The following is a 25,471-nucleotide window of genomic DNA, read 5'->3' as shown; positions in this document are numbered from 1 at the left end:
CCCCACTTGGCCTTAAATTGTACCAATTTGTTTTTCTCGGTTGCCCATGCTGTTTCCTTTTAAATAATAAATAATTGAATTTATTGTTTGTGTTAATGATGGCAGATTAAATGATTTCCAAGTTTTTGGTATACGTTTTTTCAAGATGAGTGATGAGAAGAGAACCGTTAAGCCCATTGGGTATCTCACTACACCCCAAATGCCAGGTCTTGGATACACACACACACACACACACACACACACACACACACACACACACACACACACACACACACACACACACACACACACACACACACACACACACACACACACACACACACACACACACACACACCACATATGCTGCTACTGCTCCACATGCTGCTGCTACAGCTGTTTATCATCTATACTGTATACTGTTATGGGCGGCAGGTAGACTAGTGGCTAGAGCGTTGGACTAGTAACCGAAAGGTTGCAAGATTGAATCCCCGAGCTGACAAGGTAACAATATGTCGTTCTGCCCCTGAACAAGGCAGTGAACCCACTGTTCCTAGGCCATCATTGAAAATAAGAATTTGTTCTTAACTGACTTGCCTGTTAAATAAAGGTAAAATAAAAAAATAAAAAAATAAAACTGTTGCCTAGTCACTTTACCCCTAGCTATATGCACATAGCTACCTCAATTACCTCGTACCCCTGTATATCAACTCGATACTACTGTAGTACTCCCTGTATATAACCATTTTGCTCTTACTTGTTATTGTTATTCGTTATTCACTGTGGATTTCTTCCTAGTGTCACTATTTATATTTTATATTTTTTATCTTTATCTTTAACTCTGCATTGTTGGAAAAGGACCCGTAAGTAAGAATTTCACTGTTAGTCTGCACCTGTTGTTTTATGAAGCGTGACAAATACAATTTGATTTGATTTTGATTTGACATTTATTTTTATATAGAGGGAATCTATAACTACTACACCCATCATATACTATTCCCCTTAGGCCTGTGTGAAAGAACAATACGTGACGGAGAGGAAATGCATTTGATATTTTAAAGCTTCCCTTGAACATGATTCCCATCTATAGAGGGTCAAAGTCTGCCAAGACAGCAGCCTTTATTCATCGTTTCACAGCATAATGATGATTACAACTGAATATTGAATAATCTCAGTAAAACAGAAAGCTGACATCCGGATCTTCTAAAAACGTTTAATCTTTTGTCTGGAATGGTAGCCTACTCAAGCACCAAAAAGTTATTATAAGACATAAAAGTAAAAAAATTAAGGGATAGTTCACCCAAATTACAAAATTACTAATTGGTTTCCTTACCCTTTAAGCAGTCTATGCACAAGGTATGACAGCAATCCATGCTGGCACTGTTTCCACATGCTAATGTTTTAGCATTTGTGGCACAAATCCCATTCAAATCATGGGACTGAGAGCAACATTTTTCGCACATCATGCTCAAAACATCTATAAGTGACTTTTTTTATCTTCACGATCAATTTAGATACTTTCAGATGATTTTGACATGATGCGCAAAAAATTATAATATCGGTCCCATGACTTGAATGTGATTTGTACCACAAATGCTAATACATTATCAAATCTATTTTTATTTGCCATTTGCCACATGCTTTGTAGCCAACAAGTGTAGACTAACAATGATATGCTTCCCAACAATGCAGAGAGAAAAATAGAAAAATAATAGAAAGATAATAACACAAGGAATAAATACACAATGAGTAACGATAACTTGGGTATATACACGGGGTACCAGTACCGAGTCGATGCGCAGGGGTACGAGATAATTGAGGTAGATATGTGCATATAGTAAGGGGTAAAATGACTAGGCAACAGGATACAGTAGATATTAAACAGTAGCAGCAGCGTATGTGATGAGTCACACAGCCCATCGATGTGGATGGGGGTTTGCTCGGCTCTCTATAGTCCACGATCAGCTTCTTTGTCTTGCTGACGTTAAGGGTGAGGTTGTTGTCCTGGCACCACACTACCAGGTCACTGACCCCTTCCCTATAGACTGTGTCATCGTCGCCGGTTATCAGGCCAATCACCATCATGCCATCAGCAAACTTAATGATTGTGTTGGAGTCGAGAGCAGTGAACAGTCATGGGTGAACAGGGAGAACAGGAGGGGACTAAGCACGCTCCCCTGAGGGGCCCCTGTGTTGAGGTCAGCATGGCGGATGTGTTGTTGCCTACCCTCACCAACTGGGGGCGGCCCGTCAGGATGCCCAAGATGCAATTGCAGAGGGAGGTGTTTAGTCCCAGTCCTGAGCTTGGTGATAAGCTTGGAGGGGACTGTGCTGTTGCATGCTGAGCTGTAGTAAATGAACAACATTCACACTTAGGTGTAATATAGGATCTGTCCATATATTCATATTCATTATGATCTAAAAGTGAAAAACTGGTCCTGACCTGGATCAGCACTCCTACCCTGAGACGCTTTGTGGATATGGCTGTAATTTGTCTATGTGGGATTTCACCTCTTGCTACTGCATTTCTCACTTCAGGTTCACAGATAACGTAACACATAAACTCATCTGGCATAGAGAATTATTACACAAACCCAGCAGGCAACACCCACATAGATGGTTCTATCACGGTATCCATTTGTTTGTTAAAGCAGTACACATTGATTAACTATCCTACATTGAATCACATGTCAGAGATGCACATGCCACAGACATCTCACTCAAGGGACACTACTGTCAATTTTGCTGTCATTGCAGCACATTAATTATGCAAAGATGTAGCTACAGTGTTGACACTCAACAGAGAACTCCATAGAATAAAGAAGGAAATCATTATTTCTGTCACACAATACTAAGTTCTAATGTCTTTATTATGATTGCCTTGTTATAACACTTATTTGTGCCCTCTTATGTTTGCAGGGTTCCATCTGCTGGGGAAAAAGAGACATGTCTGTAAAGCACATTTTTCTACACGTTTAATCCAGATGATTAAATAATGTATACCTATTATCAAACTCATTATCTCATTTAAATTCAAGGATGCGACAGAAAATGATCTCAGAAAATGCAAGTGAATAGTGAATTATTGTCAGGCATATTTTGGACAGCTATATTCAGCAGACAGAAACACGTGGAGTCCTTTTCCTCCCTAGGTCTTGTTCTACAACGCGAGAACCATGCCGAAGTCAAAGAGGGACAAGAAAAGTAGGTTTTTATGTCAGATTTATCCAGTAGATGAAGAGTATATTAAGTATAGTTTGGCTTAATGCATTACTTGAGGTAGCAGTTCACTACTATAGCATTTGCAGGGGATGTATTGCATCAAGAGGTGAAAGAGGAGCCCGCTAGCTAGCACCATAAGCTAATAGCTAGCTAGCAAGCAGGTTATGTTTGCAAATATAGCTATTGCTGAACATTTGTTGTCCTGTAGGTATTAACCCTTAGTGTGTGCCTTTTTCACTTCTCAGTTTCACTAACAAAAACAGCCAAGAAGGGTCTGGAAACAAAACAGAACTTAATAGAAGAGGTAACTATTTCTGACCATTCAATCCTAGTTAGCTAGTTGTTTCCTGTCTTGACATTGATATCCATTGATACTCTTTGACTAATAGTCTATCTCTATGTCCGTGTCCTTATAGTTGCGGAAATGTGTGGAAATGTACAAGCACCTGTTCATCTTCTCTGTGGCAAACATGAGGAACAACAAATTGAAAGACATCAGGACAGCCTGGAAACACAGTCGGTAAGAACACACATGAACACTCAACACACTAGTCTATGCAGCCTGGTTCTCACTATTAAGACAAATCAAATGGTCAGACACCTATGTGTTATGTGTATAAATACATGTAGCTGACTAGCCAGTTTGACTAAGGTTTTTCTTCACTTTCACAGATTCTTTTTTGGAAAAAACAAAGTGATGATGATCGCTATAGGTAAAGGATCAACAAGCGAGTACAAAGACAATTTGCACAAGGTATGTCAAATCTGTGATAAAGTGAGGGTCAAATTGCACAATGACACTTTGCAAGGGGTTCAATTAATGTCGGCCTGCTTATTTTTTAGGTCAGCAGGTTTCTGAGAGGAGAAGTGGGTGTGTTATTCACAAATAAAACTAAAGAAGAGGTACAAGAGTAAGTAGATCAATATTTTGCATTTCCATTAAAGATGTTCGATCATTAGCTTGAGTCCATTTTTGCGACGATCCAGTGCTGCGGCTGACTTCTTGTCCCCTGTGGTAGTTTCATATACATTTCTCTTGATAAATGTTCTTCAGGTATTTCAACCAGTTCAAAGAGATGGATTTTGCACGAGCAGGAAACAAGGCAGGGATGGCCATAACACTTGATGAAGGACCCCTGGAACAGTTCCCTCACTCCATGGAGCCACAGCTGAGACAGTTGGGACTCCCCACAGCACTCAAGAAAGGTGAGAACCTCTCTGATGTTCAGAGAAAGCTTTCCTAAGTCTGTAATGAAAGGATGTCCCTAACCTCCACCTGTTTTGTTTATTTCAAATGAACATTTTATGCTTCTGATACCAACTTCAACTTCTGATCTAACCCAAGGTTTTCTTTTGATTCATTCCAAAGAAGGAATACATGTTGCAATTGTTGGCTTATACCCCATTGTTTTGTCATAGGAGTGGTGACGCTACTGAAAGACCATGGAGTGTGCAAAGAGGGAGACACACTAACCCCTGAACAGGCCCGTATTCTGGTGAGTTCTAAAGCGTTCCCCCAGTCTACACCTTCTGATAGGCCTATGAGACATTTTGCAAGTCCAGTTGCTAGATGGTCCCATAAATGGCTTATCAAATTAACTTATTTTCCATAACATAGAAACTCTTCGGGATTGAGATGGCTGAATTCAGAGTGCGGATCCAGTGCATGTGGAACTCTGAAACCAGCGACTTTGAGAAACTAGCTGAGGAAGAGGCCATGCAGGATAACGATGACAAAGAGGAAGAAGGGAATGAATCTGGATAGAGCAATGGACTTCTCAGACTTAATGTTTTTAATACTGTGCCTTTTCTTTTTTTTAGGTGACGTCAAAACAAATTACTTTAAAGTGTTTCCGAATTGCAATGTTACCCATGGAATTGTGTATATACATTTTGTGCTTTATAGATTTTTTTTTTTGTTGGTCCACTCAAATACAACAGTACAAACTTAACAGTATGCTGAGTTGTGTCCTATAAAACATCTCACAAAAGAAAGTTGGAATTGTGAATGCGAAGTATATCTTTAAGCTAGGCTGTAAAATCGTGACCCACAAAGTTAATCGAACGCACTGGCCATGGCAGATATCATTAAGGAAAAAAATACTGTCCCAGTTGCTCCCCAGTTTATTAAAGTCAAGACAGACACCAGAAAGTTTCCTGAAAACATAACTACCCTCAATTAATTCATTGAATTTACATGAAGTGACCAAAATCATAATCTGCACTTTTTTAGTCATTTCGCTAAAGCATCGATCTGATAACCAAACTGACTTATAAAACCTACATCTCACTGTACATGTTAATTAGCTAACCGTATACGGCACATTTGGTAAAAAGGCAACAGTCAGTGGATATAGTCGATCAGATGTGGGCTCTAGACTAGCCGGGGTTGTTGAGGAGCCATCTAGCGGAAGTAATTGGGGCACTCGTGGGCCACCAGGTCCCAGGCATGTTTGAATGCCTCCACCACACGCTCATCCAGAGGCCCCTCCTCAGAGGCAGAAAGGTTTTGCTCTAGCTGCTCCATACTGGACATCCCAATGATTACACCATCTCCCAAATCACCCTGGAACAGTGGAGACAAAGCCCAGGTACAAGAGGACCCAACAATTAACACTACATACACCACACTTTTATTCACCTTATGAAGATCGTTTAAATAGTACTGCTGACATTAAGTGAAATGTTCCTTTTCACATTGTAAAGAAACATTTTGATTTGTAATCATTGACTTTGTGTTTTTACAGGCAGCCCAATTCTGATCTTTTGCCCAATTATGGCAAAAGAGCTGATCCGATTAGTGGAATTAGTCCATTAGTGGAAAAAGCTCTGAATTAGGCTGCCTGTGTAAATGCAGCCAAAGTGACCTAGCTGATAGTGAATTGTCCCTGTTCATTATTGAATGTGGTCGGGTACCTTGAGGTGGGAGTGGTGGTACATCCAGCGTAGAGCAGCAGATGTCATGGAGGGTTTGTTTGAGCCATATGCTGTCTCCATGGCCTTCTGAACAAGGTCTATCGCCTGGAAGTGGCTCTCCTTCCAGTACCTGACACACAACACATAAATCATCCAAATGTAATGTTTAATTGTACCTAGTGTAAAGGTAATCTGGACAAATCATGTTTTTATTGTGAGTAACTACTGTGACCATACTAGTTTATTAATACCATTTTATTCTCACCTGTCTCTGTAAGCACCAGCCCAGTTGTTACCAAAGAAACGTCCTGAAGGCTGAGAACCTTCTTTGTCCTGATAATGGTACTTCCCTGTGAGAAGGCCCCCTGGTTGCACAGAAGAACAAAGTGCATGTTAAACCATGTTCTCACACTAGACATTGAGATTATTTATGATCCTCAATATCTTGCCACTTTAGAGGCGTTATAAACTCAGCAAACTCACTGTCAACTGCGTTTATTTTCAGCAAACTTAACATGTAAATATTTGTATGAACATAAGATTCAACAACTGAGACAAACTGAACAAGTTCCACAGATGTGACTAACAGAAATGGAATAATGTGTCCCTGAACAAAGGGGGGGTCAAAAGTAACAGTCAGTATCTGGTGTGGCCACCAGCTGCATTAAGTACTGCTGTGCAACTTATGGACTGCACCAGAGTTGCCAGTTCTTGCTGTGAGACGTTACCCCACTCTTCCACCAAGGCACCTGCAAGTTCCCGGCCATTTCTGGGGGGAATGGCCCTAGCCCTCACCATCTGATCCAACAGGTCCCAAACATGCTCAATAGGATTGAGATCCGGGCTCTTCGCTGGCCATGGCAGAACACTGACATTCCTGTCTTGCAGGAAATCACGCACAGAACTAGCAGCATGGCTGGTGGCATTGTCATGCTGGAGGGTCATGTCAGGATGAGCCTGCAGGAAGGGTACCACATGAGGAGAAGGATATCTTCCCAGTAACACACAGCGTTGAGATTGCCTGCAATGACAACAAGCTCAGTCCGATGATGCTGTGACACACCGTCCCAAACCATGATGGACCCTCCACCAAATTGATCCCGCTCCAGAGTACAGGCCTCGGTGTAATGCTCATTCCTTTGATGATAAACGCAAATCCGACCATCACCCCTGGTGAGAAAACCGCGGCTCGTCAGTGAAGAGCACTTTTTGCCAGTCCTGTCTGGTCCAGCAACGGTGGGTTTGTGCCCATAGACGACGGTGTTGCCGGTGATGTCTGGTGAGGACCTGCCTTACAACAGGTCTACAAGCACTCAGTTCAGCCTACTGTGGACAGTGAGCACTGATGGAGGGATTGTGCGTTCCTGGTGTAACTCGGGCAGTTGTTGCCATCCTGTACCTCTCCCGTAGATGTGATGTTCGGGTGTACCGATCCTGTGCAGGTGTTACACGTGGTCTGCCACTACGACGAATATCAGCTGTCCGTCCTGTCTCCCTGTAGCACTGTCTTAGGCATCTCACAGTACGGACATTGCAATTTATTGCCCTGGCCACATTTGCAGTCCTCATGCCTCCTTGCAGCATGCCTAAGGCACGTTCACGCAGATGAGCAGGGACCCCGGGCATCTTTCTTTTGGTGTTTTTCAGAGTCCGTAGAAAGGCCTCTTTAGTGTTCTAAGTTTTCATAACTGTGACCTTAATGGCCTACCGTCTGTAAGCTGTAAGTGTCTTAACGGCCGTTCCACAGGTGCATGTTCATTAATTGTTTATGGTTCATTGAACAAGCATGGGAAACAGTGTTTAAACCCTTTACAATGAAGATCTGTGAAGTTATTTGGATTTTTACGACTTATCTTTTAGAGACAGGGTCCTGAAAAAGGGACGTTTTTTTTTTGTTGCTGAGTTTAAATGCACAGTACCTGCTAGAGGGTTGTATGCATAGAATCTGATGCTGTAGTATCTCAGACATGGTAGCAGTTCTGTCTCCACCTGTCGTGTGGTGGCATTGTACATTCCCTACAGAAAGGCACAGTTATTTGGTATTTTATTAGGATCCCCATTAGCTGTGTGGACCCCAGCTACTCTTCCTGGGGTCCACACAAAACATGAAACATTACATAATACAGAACATTAATAGACAAGAACAGCTCAAGGATACAACTACTTTTTTTTAAGGCACATGTAGCCTACATATCAATACATACACAAAAACTATCTAGGTCAAATAGGGGAGAGGCGTTGTGCCGTGAGGTGTTGCTTTATCTGTTTTTTGAAACCAGGTTTGCTGTTTATTTGAGCAAAATGAGATGGAACGGAGTTCCATGCAATAATGCCTCTACAATACTACACTTTCTTGAATTTGTTCTGGATTTGGGGACTGTGAAAAGACCCCTGGTGGCATGTCTGGTGGGGTAAGTGTGTGTCAGAGCTGTGTGTAAATTGACTATGCAAACAATTTGGGATTTTCAACACAATGTTTCTTATAAAAAGAAGTGATGCAGTCAGTCTCCTCAACTCTTAGCCAATAGAGACTGGTATGCATAGTATTTATATCATCCCTCTGATTACAATGAAGAGCAAGACGTGCCACTCTGTTCTGGGCTAGCTGCAACTTAACTAGGTATTTCCTTGCAGCACTGGAGCACACGACTGGACAATAATCATGATTAGACAAAACTTGCTTTTTGGAGTGTGGTGCCAAAAAAGAAAAGGATAAACTGCATTTAAAACATAGTTACTATTTAATATTATGTATTTTGAATGAAGGCAGTGTGGTATGTGACAGATGCAGACTTCCTGTGTGTGTTACCTGATAAACAGTGGGAAGAATCCAGTTGTTGTGTCGGCAGATGGTAAAGATTTCAGCCACTTCCCATGCAGCATAGTTTGATAAGCCAAGCTCCTTAAATTTCCCCTGAAAACCAACATAGCAATAAATGACATGTGCCTGTATTACGGGGTGGGTGTGAGGAGACTTGCCCTCTGGCTCTGTACCTCTTTGTAGAGTTCCTGGCAGGCCTGCAGTGTGTCCTGGATGGGGTTCTGATGGTCTGGAGCATGGAGGTAGAAGAGGTCCACACACTGTGTACGCAGCCTCTTCAGAGAGGTGTCCAGCTGGGAACGCACACTCTCTGGTTTCAGGGTCTTTCCTTCCCAGGGGTTGGCCTTGGTGGCAATGCTCACTGTAGATACAGGCAATAATCACGAACATGGCTGATAAGATCCAATCGGGTCATAGAACATGTGTAAGAAGTCATACTGGTAATGTAGCAGTGGTTTGTAACATTGCAGTTTTATCTGGGCACAGATACTGCATACTGTTATGCACCAGTATGATTTAACTGTTAATGCACTCACCGATGTAACTACAGTTACTGTTACTACTAGTATGCATGAAATCTGGTGAAATAAAAACACTTGCAGCAGTGGAACAACATAGCATACTCAGATTATAATGTTACTTTGTTTACAATGTTAATATACTAGACAGTAGGCTATTAAAGCTGTGTTTGTTACCCGTTTTGGGTAGATTCATTCCCCCAATGATAGTTTCTGCCTGTCCGTCTGTGTACATGAAGGCAGTGTCCAAATCATTGTGGCCGCGCTCCAAGAATGCTTTCACCATGTTTGTGCTTGTCTCCGCGTCAGCACGTTCCCCAAACGCCATCGATCCCAGTAGTGAAATCGGGCGTTTCAATTGTGTTGATCCGGTCGAAGACATGTTGCGATGATGATAAACAATCGGCGGTAAATACTTGGATCCTGAAGCGAGTCTTTGGTGAAATACACACAAGCCTACTCTTGCTCCCGAAAGCATAATAAACCGCGTTGTGTCAGCTGACCACAGGGCAAAGGACGCGTAAGCAGAGCAGTAGGGGAGTGTGTCAAAGTTGTAAAACGCTTTCGTGTACGTAAAATGGGAACCCGACTGTTTCCCATTGGATCAGGAAGTACAGTGAAGAGTTCAGTTACCTCCGTCCGACAAAGATTTCCAGGGTCGGAGTCTTTCTATCAATCATTTGAATTCCTACACTAGGAACAGCGTGGTCCCTAGTGCAGTTTTCATTTCAACCAGATGATGTCAGCAAACCTCAACAGATTCCACTGAAGTATAATTCAGAACTTCATCAATGACCTTAATAGATTTTTCCCCCTAAATACTGTAGCGACCTTAACCCAACACCTAGCGACTTCGTCAAGCGGTTCGGACCTCTTGGCGAAAGGTGATGGACAGTCGCTGGATTTGGGTCGAGTCCCGGTCGGGGCTACCCCCTAAATTCGCTACACTGGTGTCAGAAGTGGGATGGTCCAATGACTGTCAAGCTAACACCTTAACCGTTACGTCAGGAGGTCCGAACCTCTTGACGAGATTGCTAGGTGTTGGGTTAAGGTCGCTACATTACCCCCTTCCTTCAGAGAGGAGTGTACACGTGAGGGACTTGTTATAGAGAAGAGTGGGGACACGCTTTGCCAAAGGAAGGGGGTAATGATCTGCCCCTTTTCCCCAAAAATGTTCACCTAAAATGACATAACCAAATCTAACTGCCTGTAGCTCAGGACCTGAAGCAAGGATATGCATATTCTTGTTACCATTTGAAAGGAAACACTTTGAAGTTTGTGGAAATGTCAAACTAATGTAGGAGAATATAACACATTAGATCTGGTAAAAGATAATACAAAGAAAAAAACAACCGTTTAAAAAAATGTTTACCGCCATCTTTGAAATGCAAGACAAAGGCCATAATGTATTATTCCAACCCAGGTGCAATTTAGATTTTGGCCACTAGATGGCAGCAGTGTATGTGCAAAGTTTTAGACTGATCCAATGAACCATTGCATGTCGGCTCAAAATGTTGTAGCAAGACTGCCCAAATGTGCCTAATTGGTTTATTAATAACTTTTCAAGTTCAAAACTGTGCACTCTCCTCAAACAATAGCATGGTATTCTTTCACTGTAATAGCTATTGTAAATTGGACAGTGCAGTTAGATTAACAAGAATTTAAGCTTTCTGCCAATATCAGATATGTCTATGTCCTGGGAAATTGTCTTGTTACTTACAACCTCATGCTAATCGCATTAGCCTACGTTTGCTCAACCGTTCCGAGGACGGGACACCGATCCTGAAGAACCAACACCTAGCGACCTTGTCAAGAGGTTTGGACCTCTTGGCTTAACAGTTAAGGTGTTAGTTTGACAGTTGCTGGACCCGGGTTTGAGTCCCGGTCAGGGCTACCCCCCAAATTTGCTACAATACCAACATAGCTTACATAACATAGTCAACAAGGCTACATGACAAGCACCAATTTCAACCAATGTGTTACTGTTTAACAGATTGTAATACTATCTATAAACTAATAATTAAATGCGTATAAACTACTTATAGGCCTACCCTTAATAAATATTTTATAAAGTAGCCCTATAACTATCCTGTGTTACAGCTTCGCCTTTATTAGGGAAACACATCTTGTACCCCTCACATACTTTCCCACATTCATCTCATGAGCCTTCTCTCCTAGCTCATAAACCTGTCATTTGAATGGGCTACACTGTTTACTAAATAAATCACATAGTCCTCTAATGTTGATGTCAATGTGGGGACTTCAGCATGTTTGCAGAGTCATGGCCTATGCCTGTGGAATACTCTGTGCTCTTGTGCCACTTCCTTGTCAACAGAAGTCAGCACTAACAAGACAGTACGTAACTATTCGGCCTATAAGAGCACCGTATCAAGACGAGGGATAATCCCACACATACACATTTATTTTCTCCAAGCTCTCACTGAGACAGATGGAAACACAATGTATAAAACAGTAAGTTCTAATAATCTTATTATTTTAATATTTCATTTGGTAGGCTATTTCAAATTAAAATACCCCTGCAAAAATGCCAATTATGTCAGGAGAAAGTCTTCAAATTATGTGTAGTCCTAACTATTGCAGAACAATCCATGGTCCCTGTGTGTGTAACCATTTCACCCATTGCAGTGGTAATTAGACCATGGCTGGTATTGACCCTCTGGGCCTTTGGTCATTAGATTAGATGGAGAGCAGCAGTAACTTTGACCCGCCTGACCACAGGCAGCATCAGCTGTGCCCTGAACACTGACCTGTGCAGCTTGACCACCCGTAGTCTTCCTCCATAACTCACATAAGTGGCATATCTCCCCCTTCTCTTTCTGCTCTATTGCAACTATAGGTTCCTCTTTGGGTAGGATTAGGCAGCAGTGGATACCAATAACATATTGCTCCTGAATTGAAAACTGCTCTGTTCTGATGTGTCATTAAGATGTGTGTGAAGTGTAATGTTGTATGTCTGAAATGACTTGTTGATCTACCTGCTAGAAATGAATGGCCTAGAACAAATAATTGTATTGTAGCCTAAGGGGCCCTCACATCAATTCACATCAATTCACAAGGCTTTCGACTCTGTCAATCACCGTATTCTTATCGGCAGACTCAACAGCCTTGGTTTCTCTAATGACTGCCTCGCCTGGTTCACTAACTACTTCTCAGATAGAGTTCAGTGTGTCAAATCCAAGGGCCTGTTGTCCGGACCTCTGGCAGTCTCTATGGGGGTGCCACAGGGTTCAATTCTCGGGCCGACTCTTTTCTCTGTATATATCAATGATGTCGCTCTTGCTGCGGGTGATTCTTTGATCCACCTCTATACAGACGACACCATTCTGTATACATCTGGCCCTTCTTTGGACACTGTGTTAACAAACCTCCAAACGAGCTTCAACGCCATACAACACTCCTTCTGTGGCCTCCAACTGCTCTTAAATGCTAGTAAAATGAAATGCATGCTCTTCAACTGATCGCTGCCCGCACCCGCCCGCCCGACTAGCATCACTACTCTGGACGGTTCTGACCTAGAATATGTGGACAACTACAAATACCTAGGTGTCTGACTAGACTGTAAACTCTCCTTCCAGACTCACATTAAGCATCTCCAATCCAAAGTTAAATCTAGAATCGTCTTCCTATTTTGCAACAAAGCCCCCTTCACTCATGCTGCCAAACTTACCCTCGTAAAACTGACTATCCTACCGATCCTTGACTTCGGCGATGTCATTTACAAATTAGCCTCCAACACTCTACTCAGCAAATTGGATGCAGTCTATCACAGTGCCATCCGTTTTGTTACCAATGCCCCATATACTACCCACCACTGCGACCTGTATGCTCACGTTGGCTGGTCCTCGCTTCATATTCGTCGCCAAACCCACTGGCTCCAGGTCATCTATAAGTCTTTGCTAGGTATAGCTCCGCCTTATCTCAGCTCACTGGTTACCATAGCAGCACCCACCTGTAGCAAACGCTCCAGCAGGTATATTTTACTGGTCATCCCCAAAGCCAACACCTTTGGCCGCCTTTCCTTCCAGTTCTCTACTGCCAATGACTGGAACGAATTGCAAAAATCACTGAAGTTGGAGACTTATATCTCCCTCACTAACTTTAAGCGTCAGCTGTCAGAGCAGCTTACCGATCGCTGCAGCTGTACACAGCCCATCTGTAAATAGCACATCCAACCAACTACCTACCTCATCCCCATATTTGTTTTTGTTTTTCTGCCCTTTTGCACACCAGTATTTCTACTAGCACATCCTCATCTGCACATCTATCACTCCAGTGTAAATTGCTAAATTGTAATTACTTCGCCACTATTGACCAATTTATTGCCTTACCTTTCATTTGCACACACTGTATACAGATTTTTCTATTGTGTTTTTGACTGTATGTTTGTTTATCTGATGTGTAACTCTATGTTGTTGTTTTTGTCACGCTGCTTAGCTTTATCTTAGCCAGGTCGCAGTTGTAAATGAGAACTTGTTCTCAACTGACCTACCTGGTTAAATAAAGGTGAAAAAAAAACAAACAAAAAACATGAGTAGGCTATATCTGAAGAAAACAATACAGTTTTAACTTGCAACATGTTACAACACCAGGACATTTGGGAGGGGGAAAGATAACCTCTCTGTTATTGTCCCAATCCATTCCATTGAAATTATCCATTATCTCTTCAAACAATCTGGACTCAGGGGTAGACATAACATAGTAAATGTAAATCCGGGACACTCCAATTAGTATGATATGTTACGAATTCCAATTTGTTGTTAGCTAGGCGGGTAACGCTAATGCTAGCTAGGATAGTTTAGCTACGTTAGTGTTAGGAGTTAGGCTAGGGGAAGGGTTAGCTAAAATTTGAAGTAGTTGCAAAGTAGCTAAAAAGTAGTAAGTAGTTGTTAATTAGCTAAAATGCTGAAATTGTCCATGATGATATCCACCCACCTACCCACCCCGACCAAATACCATACTTTCGTTTTAGCCTTAAGTAACCTTCTGTCCTATGTAACCATACCAAACATAACCATACTAGTTTGATTGTTGTAGATTTACTTTTACTATGTTACGTCTAGTCTATGAGACCAGGCTGCTTCGATTTACTCTTATAAGCCATTGCGCGCGCACGTGCGTTCAACATCTGCATGTTGTAAACCAGTTAGGAACGACCTCCAAGCACCACTCTGTACGGGATGTATGACTGCATCACTTTTGGAACTAGAAGGTGTTGGACTGACACTTCTCACTCTCTGGTTGATTTTTTTTAGTGTAACAGTGAAGCCAACTTTCAATATTTTTTCAGTTATTTGGCAACGGATTTTTTGTGCATTCTGTCTCTTTTCACTAAAACGTGTCAATACCACTACATTTCTGCGCTTTAATGCATATAATCGATACATTCAACACAACTTGAAAATGGATTGTATCTTCGTTTTCATCGTTTTTCAATACTTACTTATCGATGGGATCTACGCAGTGTCCAGCTATGGAAATCTACAACCATACATGTAAGTATTTTTATAAGCTGTCATTTTTATTTGATAATACATATTTTAGTCACAGTAACCTACATGATAAAACATTTCTGGTAAGAGTCATGTCACTTGCTACTGCTATTAATTTGAGTTTAAAACAAAATAACCAGAATCCAATATCTGTTGACATATCAAACTACCTGTTAATAGGATTATTTTAAAACTTTCACAAGTTGAAATATGATATTTGTTTATCAATGAATTAATTTCATGTTTTAATGTTTTACTCTAGAGGTGTTTGCATTGAAAGAAGAACAATGTGTTCTATACCTGGGCGTGTATAAACCTGTAGTTAAAATGACACAGACAACAATCACTGTTAACTCTAAGGCTGTATTTTGTACATTTCACAGAAAGGTATGCACCTGGAGCTATGATGGTGTTATCATAAGAATACTCTACTGTCTTTCTCAAAATGCACTGTAATGTTATTACATAATTACACATGATCTGGGGTGGATTAATGATGCAGGAAGCATTCCTGAGATGCTCCTAAGTTTTCCATATAATGGAGAGCATTCCAGAGTAACAGGTGAGATAAGTCCGAGATGAGGTGTTTCTGATAAGTCTGACTTCATTATAAGTCTCTGTTCAGTTGTAATGGCCGTGTCAATGTCAGATAGTGAAAAATAATGGGAATTTTCTCAGAGGGACCATTGCCAGTCTTGGAAAAATAGATACAGTATCAGCATCACAAACTGAAGGTTATCACAGACCTATCAGACAGACACACTATCCCAGAGATGAGACAAGATTGGACATGGAATGACTGAGCTACTTGTAAATGATGAGACTTCTCTCAGACGTACTGCAGTTTCTTCTACCGGAGAGGTACCAAAACACTGCTTAATGTTAGAGGGACAGCATGGCAGCTTGAGATGGTCTTAGAGACTACAATGCAGGGAATATGGTACGATGGGATCTATGACACTCAGATGGCACCTGGCTTATAAAACTCAATAACAAGAGGTCCAAATCCGTTTGTATGATCTTGTTATTCTGCTCTCCTTTGGTCAATGTTGTGATATACTGTAGTATCAGGTAAAGTCTTAGTGAATGTTTGTTGGATGTCTTGCTGTAGGCAGTGTCTTCTGCTGGCTCCCTGCTGAGGGGTCAAACAGTAATGCATGGAGAATTCCCCTTAAGTCTTAGCAGACAGCATAGGCAGCACAACACAGTATAAACCCTTATGGAATCCACCCTCTTACTGTAAACCCCAAAAATGACAGAATATGACAGAATATTGATTTGTTCAATGTTTTTTTCCACTGGCCTCTTTCAGGCCCAACGTGTGTGTGGAGCAGGATGTGACGCTGGTTGCCCAAAGGCAGCCGTGTGTGCAGGCCTTCACACGCATGGTCAAGGTCTGGAAGCAAGGCTGCCTAGGACAGAACTGGTGCATGGGATACGAGAGAAGGTGAGTCCTACTTTTCATTCAGCCATCTCTTCATCCATCCATCCATCCATCCATCCATCCATCCATCCATCCATCCATCCATCCATCCATCAATCAATCCATGCTTCTATCCATGTATTCCTCCATCCATTCCGAAAGCAACACTAGTTATTCACCTGTCCAGTTTTCTATGCTTCTCTTCTGTACCCATCATCTTTATGTCAGCCTTTCACATACTCATGACTCCTATGTTTGTTCTGAGGAATGCTATTCTGTAGATAGTCATTCTGTTCTATATTGCATGTATTGCCTATGGATAATTCTGTGTTGTGCAGTTGTTGCTGACTCAGTCTTAACAGTAATCAAATCATGTCAAAGCTGTTTAAGAGTGCCTCATCCTCATCTCCCTAAATCTCAGTCAAAATCTCTCTTTCCTCTTTTCTGTCTCCTATCCTTTTCCCTCTCTTTTGTTCGTTAATCAGGGTCTTGTAGGCCTCTCATATAGCACTAAGTGCAAGGTATAGCCACAGCTCTCCTGGAGGGTTAGCTAAGCTATCTATTTAGCCGAGGCGTCTCCAGAGGTCAGGTACATACCTGTGAGGAAGAGTCCTGCAGCTTACCCCTGACTCACTCCCTGGGGAGTTTCTCAATGTGCTATTGAGGCTCGCTTTCTCCATATATTTACCGCAATACAAAGACGCAGGCAGCTTTGAAGGTAGCCAAACCCTTAATTACACGGTGTAAACAAAATGACGCATAATGACTAGTAGCCGTGAGAGGGCTTCTAAACTACAGGGTTAGACACCGTACTCTGAAGTATAGTCTACCAGTCTTGCACATTGAAATGGACGACTTAAAAGACTGGGAAAATGTTTCCTGATTATTATACTGTATGTGACTTAAAAGAGTGGGAAATGTTCTCTGATTATCGTAGTGGATCTGACGTTTTTTTTTCTTCTTACTCATTGAACCTCATCAGCAACCTAGCCCTCCCACTCTCAGGATGGCAAACCCAACCCCTAAGAACAGACCACCCTCTCCACCCTCCCTAAGAACAGACCACCCTCTCCACCCTCCCTAAGAACAGACCACCCTCTCCACCCTCCCTAAGAACAGACCACCCTCTCCACCCTCCCTAAGAACAGACCACCCTCTCCACCCTCCCTAAGAACAGACCACCCTCTCCACCCTCCCTAAGAACAGACCACCCTCTCCACCCTCCCTAAGAACAGACCACCCTCTCCACCCTCCCTAAGAACAGACCACCCTCTCCACCCTCCCTAAGAACAGACCACCCTCTCCACCATCCCTAAGAACAGACCACCCTCTCCACCCTCCCTAAGAACAGACCACCCTCTCCACCCTCCCAACCATGACATTGTGCCATACATCTGAACCTCTAATTATTGTATAGAAGTGTTTTATATAGTGTAGCTTTATATTATCTAGCTTGTATCCTTTGATAATGTTATGTCTCCTTGATAACAGGACGGCATACTACACAGCATATAAACAAATCTACAGACAAGACTTCCAGACCGTGTATAAGTGCTGTCCTGGATGGTCTCAACTCAACGGAGAGGCTGGCTGCTTGTATCGTAAGTCTTTCCCTTTTCTTCTATTGCTTCATATTACTGAGGTTTCTGTTGTTAAAGTATCACAACCACCTAGTGTTTCAGACAGGGATCTTCTGTTAATGTGGGAGGGAGTGATTGTTACCGTTATCAGGATACAGACAGTGTACAGTCGTGGCCAAAAGTTTTGAGAATGACACAAATATTAATTTCCACAAAGTTTGCTGCTTCAGTGTCTTTAGATATTTTTGTCAGATGTTACTATGGAATACTGAAGTATAATTACAAGCATTTCATAAGTGTCAAAGGCTTTTGATTGACAATAACATGAAGTTGATGCAGAGAGTCAATATTTGCTGTGTTGACCCTTCTTTTTCAAGACCTCTGCAATCCGCCCTGGCATGCTGTCAATTAACTTCTGGGCCACATTCTGACTGATGGCAGCCCATTCTTGCATAATCAATGCTTGGAGTTTGTCAGAATTTGTGGGTTTTTGTTTGTCCACCCGCCTCTTGAGGATTGACCACAAGTTCTCAATGGGATTAAGGTCTGGGGAGTTTCCTGGCCATGGACCCAAAATATCGATGTTTTGTTCCCCGAGCCACTTAGTTATCACTTTTGCCTTATGGCAAGGTGCTCCATCATGCTTGGAAAGGCATTGTTCATCACCAAACTGTTCCTGGATGGTTGGGAGAAGTTGCTCTTGGAGGATGTGTAGTACCATTCTTTATTCATGGCTGTGTTTTTAGGCAAAATTGTGAGTGAGCCCACTCCCTTGGCTGAGAAGCAACCCCACACATGAATGGTCTCAGGATGCTTTACTGTTGGCATGACACAGGACTGATGGTAGCACTCACCTTGTCTTCTCCGGACAAGCTTTTTTCCGGATGCCCCAAACAATCGGAAAGGGGATTCATCAGAGAAAATGACTTTACCCCAGTCCTCAGCAGTCCAATCCCTGTACCTTTTGCAGAATATCAGTCTGTCCCTGATGTTTTTCCTGGAGAGAAGTGGCTTCTTTGCTACCCTTCTTGACACCAGGCCATCCTCCAAAAGTCTTCGTCTCACTGTGCGTGCAGATGCACTGACACCTGCCTGCTGCCATTCCTGAGCAAGCTCTGTACTGGTGGTGCCCCGATCCTGCAGCTGAATCAACTTTAGGAGACGGTCCTGGCGCTCGGTGGACTTTCTTGGGCACCCTGAAGCCTTCTTCACAACAATTGAACCGCTCTCCTTGAAGTTCTTGATGATCCGATAAATGGTTGATATAGGTGCAATCTTACTGGCAGCAATATCCTTGCCTGTGAAGCCCTTTTTGTGCAAAGCAATGATGACGGCATGTGTTTTCTTGCAGGTAACCATGGTTGACATAGGAAGAAACAATGATTCCAAGCACCACCCTCCTTTTGAAGCTTCCAGTCTGTTATTCGAAGTCAATCAGCATGACAGAGTGATCTCCAGCCTTGCCCTCGTCAAAACTCACACCTGTGTTAATGAGAGAATCACTGACATGATGTCAGCTGGTCCTTTTGTGGCAGGGCTGAAATGCAGTGGAAATGTTTTTTTGGGATTCAGTTAATTTGCATGGCAAAGAGGGACTTTGCAATTAATTGCAATTCATCGGATCACCCTTCATAACATTCTGGAGTATATGCAAATTGCCATCATACAAAACTGAGGCAGCAGACTGTTAAAATTAATATTTGTGTCATTCTCAAAACTTTTGGCCACGACTGTATGTTTATTAGTGTAAATGCAATCTTTACGGGATCGACGCCCGCTTACACATGAGTGGAGGTGATACTCCATAGGCTAGTGAGAGGAAGGAAGGGTGCGTCAAACCCGTTGCCCTGGGTCGGGAGCCGAGGGTGGTTGGGAGAGCATTCAGGAAGAGGTCATAAGGTCAAGAGGTACTTGGAGGTATCTCTACCCGATTAATAGTTGTAGCAGTCTTGAAAGTATACTTTATCTACCTTTGAAGAACTACTAAAACAGTGATTTCATCAGACAGCTCTACAGCATGGGCATCTGTGGCAACTTAATGCTCACGGGGTACCCTTTTCGCTAACAAGGGGCACTTGGCTCATTGGGGAGCACATAAGTAATGTTAGATGGTTGGCTGGCTGCTACTGCCTGAGCAGAGATGAGATGATGACTTAAAAAATGAAATAATAAAGTTGTCCCCCCCAAAAAAATTATATACACAATTCAAATATTTTATTTAAGTAAAGTAATGTGAATAAATGATGGTTAATGAGTGTTAAGCATTAATGAGCAGTCAGTAATATCATGGGGCTCTTATTCATTTCTTTGTTCTGTGTTGTTAGAGACCATGGAATGTTTTCAATGTTTTGGCAATTGAATGGTATCAATATTTGGCTTTGTAATTTCAATTAAAAAGCTCTAAAATCATTTCAAGGTCATATTTCATAATGCATTTAATGTTAACAAATAATAATCGAAATAAAAAACGTGTTTATTTTTAATTTTTAAATGAACCGAAACCGAATCCGACCTTAAAAAGCATGAATCACTTTCACTTAGCACTATCAGTGCAACAGTTACTGTGACGTTCACAACCAACCAGACTCTGGGTGAAAGCGCCAATATGTTAAGTCATTTTGAAAGCTCATAAATTACTGTTTACATTTTTGCTGAAACCGGCTTTGCATTGCAATGTCTTGTTTTAAATTCTGCCAAAGATGATAGTGGATTTACAGACATGTTAAAGTGTTGACTGACCACCAGACCTAATCCCCTTTGCTTCTGGCTCAGCTACACTTGGCACTGCAGGGCTCCTTGTGTCCTGAGATGGTGGGTGTGTCTGCCTGCCAAAGAGTGAGGGTTTGGCTGGACAGGTGGTCCTATTTGTTCAGTTGGGTGGCCAATTCCAATGCGCTGACTGGTTCCCAGTTTCGTTGGAGCTCCACAGTTAAATCTCGGCTCACACTCATAGTCATGCTGCCATATTCCCAATCAGCGGGCTCAGAGGAGTGGTAGTAACTGGTGGTACAGGTCAGAGGCTTGTACCATGGACCTTGGCAAAGACTGACTCCAGTGTCACTTCCAACCCTATCCCAGAGGAGAGAGACCACCTGCAATTGAACAGAAAATAGTCAAGAAGAAAACAATAAAATTAGTCAAAACAGAATCTCCCCCACTCTAATCCTCTGCTTTGGTAATGGAGGGACGTGTTGTAGGGATCTGCTGGGCTGAGGTGCCACGGTAACAGGAGAGCACAGTTTCTCTGGACTGGGGCTGGGGCTGAGGCTGAGGCTGGAGATGGGGATGGGGCTGGGGCTGAGGCTGGGCCTGAGGCTGGGGCTGACACTGGGGATGGGACTGAGGTTGGGCCTGGGACTGAAGCTGGGGATGGGGCTGGGGCTGGAGTCAGGACTGGGACTGAGGCTGGGGTAGGGCTGAGGCTGAGTCTCCTGCTGAGGCTGGAGTCAGTACTGGGCCATAAGGCTGAGTGTGAGTCTGCTACTGGGCCTTGGACTGCTCAACTCTGTGTGGACAGGCTTAGCCCCACGCAAGTGAGACCTGGCAGGGCCCTTTGATGGGATTTTACGGCCGTTGATCCGCATCGCATAGCCTGCATACCTTAGACATCACCCCTGACAAAGCCCCTAGTAAACAGCCCAGACATCACTTTCATTCCCCACCACCGCCCAGAGGAACGCTCCCACCTCCACCTACCATCCTGTGTGCTGTGCCTCACCTCCCCTCATGCCTGTGGAGAAGGCTACTGTCTGGGCCAGGGGGAGGTGGGAAGAGGCTGGGATGGGACAGGGGTGAGAGATGATCCCCTGGATGTGCCTTTCAGCAGGGTCTCCTTATGGTCTCATGCTTTCCTCAAAGCCCTCTTTGTCTCTTGTTAAAAGGTTACAGTATTAAATTATCTAGGGAAGCATTAGGCTGTCTGCTCAACCCCTGAGCTCTGGTTTGTTTTAAAACACCACACAAGGAAACTTCCTAACAGGCATTCCCCAGTGCTGCCCAGTGTCTCCCTCACTAAGTTGCAGGGTTTTGTTTTTCTTCTGCATGACAATGTCGGCTCTCTTCGACACACGGCTGGGCTTTTATGTCCGTAACTTAAGACGTGGCAGCACTTTGAGACGGGACAAACTAATCACCCTTTTCTCTGAGCCATTGAACCAGGATAAAAGGATCCTCACACCACAATCCACCCTCTCTCACTCTCGCACACTTAGATCTATGTTGTCTCCAGTGTTCTTCAATGCAATTCAATCTATAGGACTGTTTTCAACAGTGCATACGACATCCAAGAAGACAGATCAGCTCTATAGAGACCGCAAAATGTACAGCTTTAGTAAATCCTTCGAAAACCCCAGAGATTGAAATGGGAATGTTGTGCATTAAGATAGGGATTTAGTGTCTGGCACATGTGAGGTCTCTGTTGAGGTGGTGTGTGTGTGGTGTGTCTGCGCTAATAAAAAGTGAGTGTAAGCTAATTAGGCTAATGTTGTTATTGTGAGGCAGTTGAGCAGAATGAAGTGTCACATCATGCTGTAGAGAAACAGCCCTGTACAGTGAGAGCAGCCATGCTAACAGCCCCCTTTCCAACCCTCTCCCTCCATCCCTCTCTCCCTCGCTCTCCTCCGTTTGGTTCTCTTCTATCGTCCTTCTTGTCTCCCCATCTCTCGGCCATATCTACAGTCCAGCTGTTCTCTTTCGCTGTGGGCATTTTCCGACTTACTGGCTCCTCTTGTCGAGTTCTCCCTCATCCTCTACTAAGATATACTCTTATTTGGTCATATGTAAGGCTTGAGAATGGTAAAACATTTGAAATATGTCTGGTTATTGTCACGGCTCCCTCCTTCTGTGCTGTCCCTCCCCCTCCTCCCCATTCCTAGTCTTTCTATTCCCTGTCTTCTCATTCTGATTTAAGATAGTGTGGGGCAAGCTTTACTTGTAAAGCATCCCAGTGACATGGCATAGCTGGGATTCTTAGACTGTAGTATCAGGCTATCCCAATGGCAGATGGTAGCCATTGTATGTAATCAAAGTTAAAGTGCAGACCTAATGGTTTTTGAAGACACCCTCTTTGTCCAGCACATGCCATAAAACCCAACATTTTGGTTGCAAAGGCCTGATTTGACTGAGAATCCTGGGGCAGTGCACGCAATAGGAACCTTTCCTACGAGGAGGTAATTAGTGCACACTGACATGTGTTCTAACTGGCCTGAATTCCATTTGCCACTGTTCATGTGGAAGTGCATGCAAATGCATCATTTGGTTCAAAACTAAAGTGTTGCTTAGGTGACCCATTGAAATAGATTTATTTTTGTGTGTTTTGAGAAGCACCAATTGGCTTGATGACTATCTGACTTTCCTGAGGGTAAGAGTCCTTGACTTGCTGATGGTGCTTCTAGAGACTTCCGTCCACTTCTCCTCCATTCTAAGGTCCATTCAATGAGCTAAGAGTTCATCCCCAGCGAGTTGGCTGGAGAATGGCCCGGGACAGTCAAGAGTGGAAGCGGGCAGTTATGTTGATTGATGGCAACAATGAGCTTTGTGACAGGGAGTGAGGAGCAGAGGAGCAGGGACAATGGCTCCACCAGTTTGTCGCCCTCGTTAACTGCTGAATGGGAACTGGCCCCCTTTTGTGGCGGGAGGGACCAGGCTGGCGGATGTACATGTGTACCGGGCCAGAGGGACGAGGAGACTGTGGCTGTCCATGGGTGGTCTTTGTGTGTGTGGAGAAACACTGCATCCCAGGGATAAATCAAATCAAATCAAAGTTTATTTGTCACGTGCGCCGAATACAACAGGTGTAGACCTTACAGTGAAATGCTTACTTACAGGCTCTAACCAATAGTGCAAAAAAGGTATTAGGTGAACAATAGGTGGGAAAAGAAATAAAACAACAGTAAAAAGACAGGCTATATACAATAGCGAGGCTATATAAGTAGCGAGGTTACATACAGACACCGGTTAATCAGGCTGATTGAGGTAGTATGTACACGTAGATATGGTTAAAGTGACTATGCATATATGATAAACAGAGAGTAGCAGTAGCGTAAAAGAGGGGTTGGTGGGTGGTGGGGGGGACACAATGCAGATAGCCCGGTTAGCCAATGTGCGGGAGCACTGGTTGGTCGGCCCAATTGAGGTAGTATGTACATGAATGTATAGTTAAAGTGACTATGCATATATGATAAACAGAGAGTAGCAGCAGCGTAAAAAGAGGGGTTTCGGGGGGGCACAATGCAAATAGTCCGGGTAGCCATTTGATTACCTGTTCAGGAGTCTTATGGCTTGGGGGTAAAAACTATTGAGAATCCTTTTTGTCCTAGACTTGGCACTCCAGTACCGCTTGCCATGCGGTAGTAGAGAGAACAGTCTATGACTGGGGTGGCTGGGGTCTTTGACAATTTTTAGGGCCTTCCTCTGACACCGCCTGGTGTAGAAGTCCTGGAAGGCAGGCAGCTTAGCCCCAGTAATGTACTGGGCCGTACTCACTACCCTCTGTAGTGCCTTGCGATCAGAGGCCGAGCAATTGCCGTACCAGGCAGTGATGCAACCAGTCAGGATGCTCTCGATGTTGCAGCTGTAGAACCTTTTGAGGATCTCAGGACCCGTGCCAAATATTTTTAGTTTCCTGAGGGGGAATAGGCTTTGTCGTGCCCTCTTCATGACTGTCTTGGTGTGTTTGGACCATTCTAGTTTGTTGTATATGTGGACACCAAGGAACTTGAAGCTCTCAACCTGCTCCACTACATCCCCGTCGATGAGAATGGGGGCGTGCTCGGTCCTCCTTTTTCTGTAGTCCACAATCATCTCCTTAGTCTTGGTTACGTTGAGGGATAGGTTGTTATTCTGGCACCACCCGGCCAGGTCTCTGTTCACAGACACGCACATACAAAAACAGACTGGCATGGCGTGTTGTCTCCGAGTCATAGAGGCCAAGCTCATTGTCTTGGGATGTTTTCATTTAGGTTTATCATGTCCATGATAAACACTGTGTATGAAAAGCAGGAAAGTGTAAAATGTACCACAAATATCCTCTTCCTATTCTCCTCCACCTATGTATCTAGTACTTGTTATCTTGTCTGTGACCAACACTGCCAGACAGGGAGACATTTTGAGTAATTCAGTTTAGCCACCAGGTTTCCACCCACATCCTCCCACTGCACATGGAAATCTGTGTATCCTACCTTCAGGGATATCCCCATTCAGATACATCCATCAACATTACATACTAAGACAAGTGATTTAGGAGACAGGCTTGAAATATACATTTTTGGAATGTCCCTGAAACCATTCTTCAGGGGTATTTAAAGTCGTTCTGATGACGAGGACCTTCTGACAGTGCTGCCCTTGGCATATCCTGGCTACTGTGAGAACCCTTTGATTTTATACATTCCTCTGCAAAGCAAAACCTGATTTGCTGCCTCAAACTATAGTGCTGCTCTTCGTGTGTACCAATTACTTACACAAATGGAGATGGCAGGGTGGAGCTTTTATGCGGCAGGTAACCT

The 25,471-nt window shown here is 43.2% G+C and overlaps 3 protein-coding genes across 3 annotated transcripts in view; 2 read left to right on the top strand and 1 right to left on the bottom strand.

Moving 5' to 3' along the window:
- Positions 1–3,077: 3,077 nt before the first annotated feature.
- Positions 3,078–5,153, top strand: mrto4 (MRT4 homolog, ribosome maturation factor). Its single transcript, XM_014133598.2, has 8 exons — positions 3,078–3,183; positions 3,447–3,505; positions 3,618–3,721; positions 3,874–3,955; positions 4,045–4,112; positions 4,256–4,407; positions 4,621–4,697; positions 4,820–5,153. Exons 1-8 carry the CDS (start codon positions 3,156–3,158, stop codon positions 4,964–4,966), a joined length of 717 nt encoding a protein of 238 aa, XP_013989073.1. The 5' UTR covers positions 3,078–3,155; the 3' UTR covers positions 4,967–5,153.
- Positions 5,154–5,307: 154 nt separating this feature from the next.
- akr7a3 (aldo-keto reductase family 7, member A3 (aflatoxin aldehyde reductase)) lies at positions 5,308–9,955 on the bottom strand. Its single transcript, NM_001139750.1, has 7 exons — positions 9,634–9,955; positions 9,112–9,299; positions 8,927–9,031; positions 8,037–8,133; positions 6,383–6,482; positions 6,118–6,247; positions 5,308–5,767 (listed from the first exon to the last, which is right to left on the bottom strand). Exons 1-7 carry the CDS (start codon positions 9,932–9,934, stop codon positions 5,606–5,608), a joined length of 1,083 nt encoding a protein of 360 aa, NP_001133222.1. The 5' UTR covers positions 9,935–9,955; the 3' UTR covers positions 5,308–5,605.
- A 4,659-nt stretch (positions 9,956–14,614) lies between these two features.
- The window catches only part of LOC106565913 (multiple epidermal growth factor-like domains protein 6), a 106,151-nt gene continuing 95,294 nt past the window's right edge, over positions 14,615–25,471 (top strand). The window contains exons 1-3 of the mRNA XM_014133599.2: positions 14,615–14,969; positions 16,279–16,413; positions 17,881–17,990. Of these exons, the coding sequence (XP_013989074.2) occupies positions 14,659–14,969; positions 16,279–16,413; positions 17,881–17,990 (556 nt within the window). The 5' untranslated portion in view covers positions 14,615–14,658. The remainder of the gene's footprint in view (positions 14,970–16,278; positions 16,414–17,880; positions 17,991–25,471) is intronic.

Source organism: Salmo salar, chromosome ssa12 (genome assembly GCF_905237065.1).
Source record: "Salmo salar chromosome ssa12, Ssal_v3.1, whole genome shotgun sequence".
Taxonomy (NCBI): domain Eukaryota; kingdom Metazoa; phylum Chordata; class Actinopteri; order Salmoniformes; family Salmonidae; genus Salmo; species Salmo salar.
This window is presented reverse-complemented; position numbering and strand designations above follow the sequence as displayed.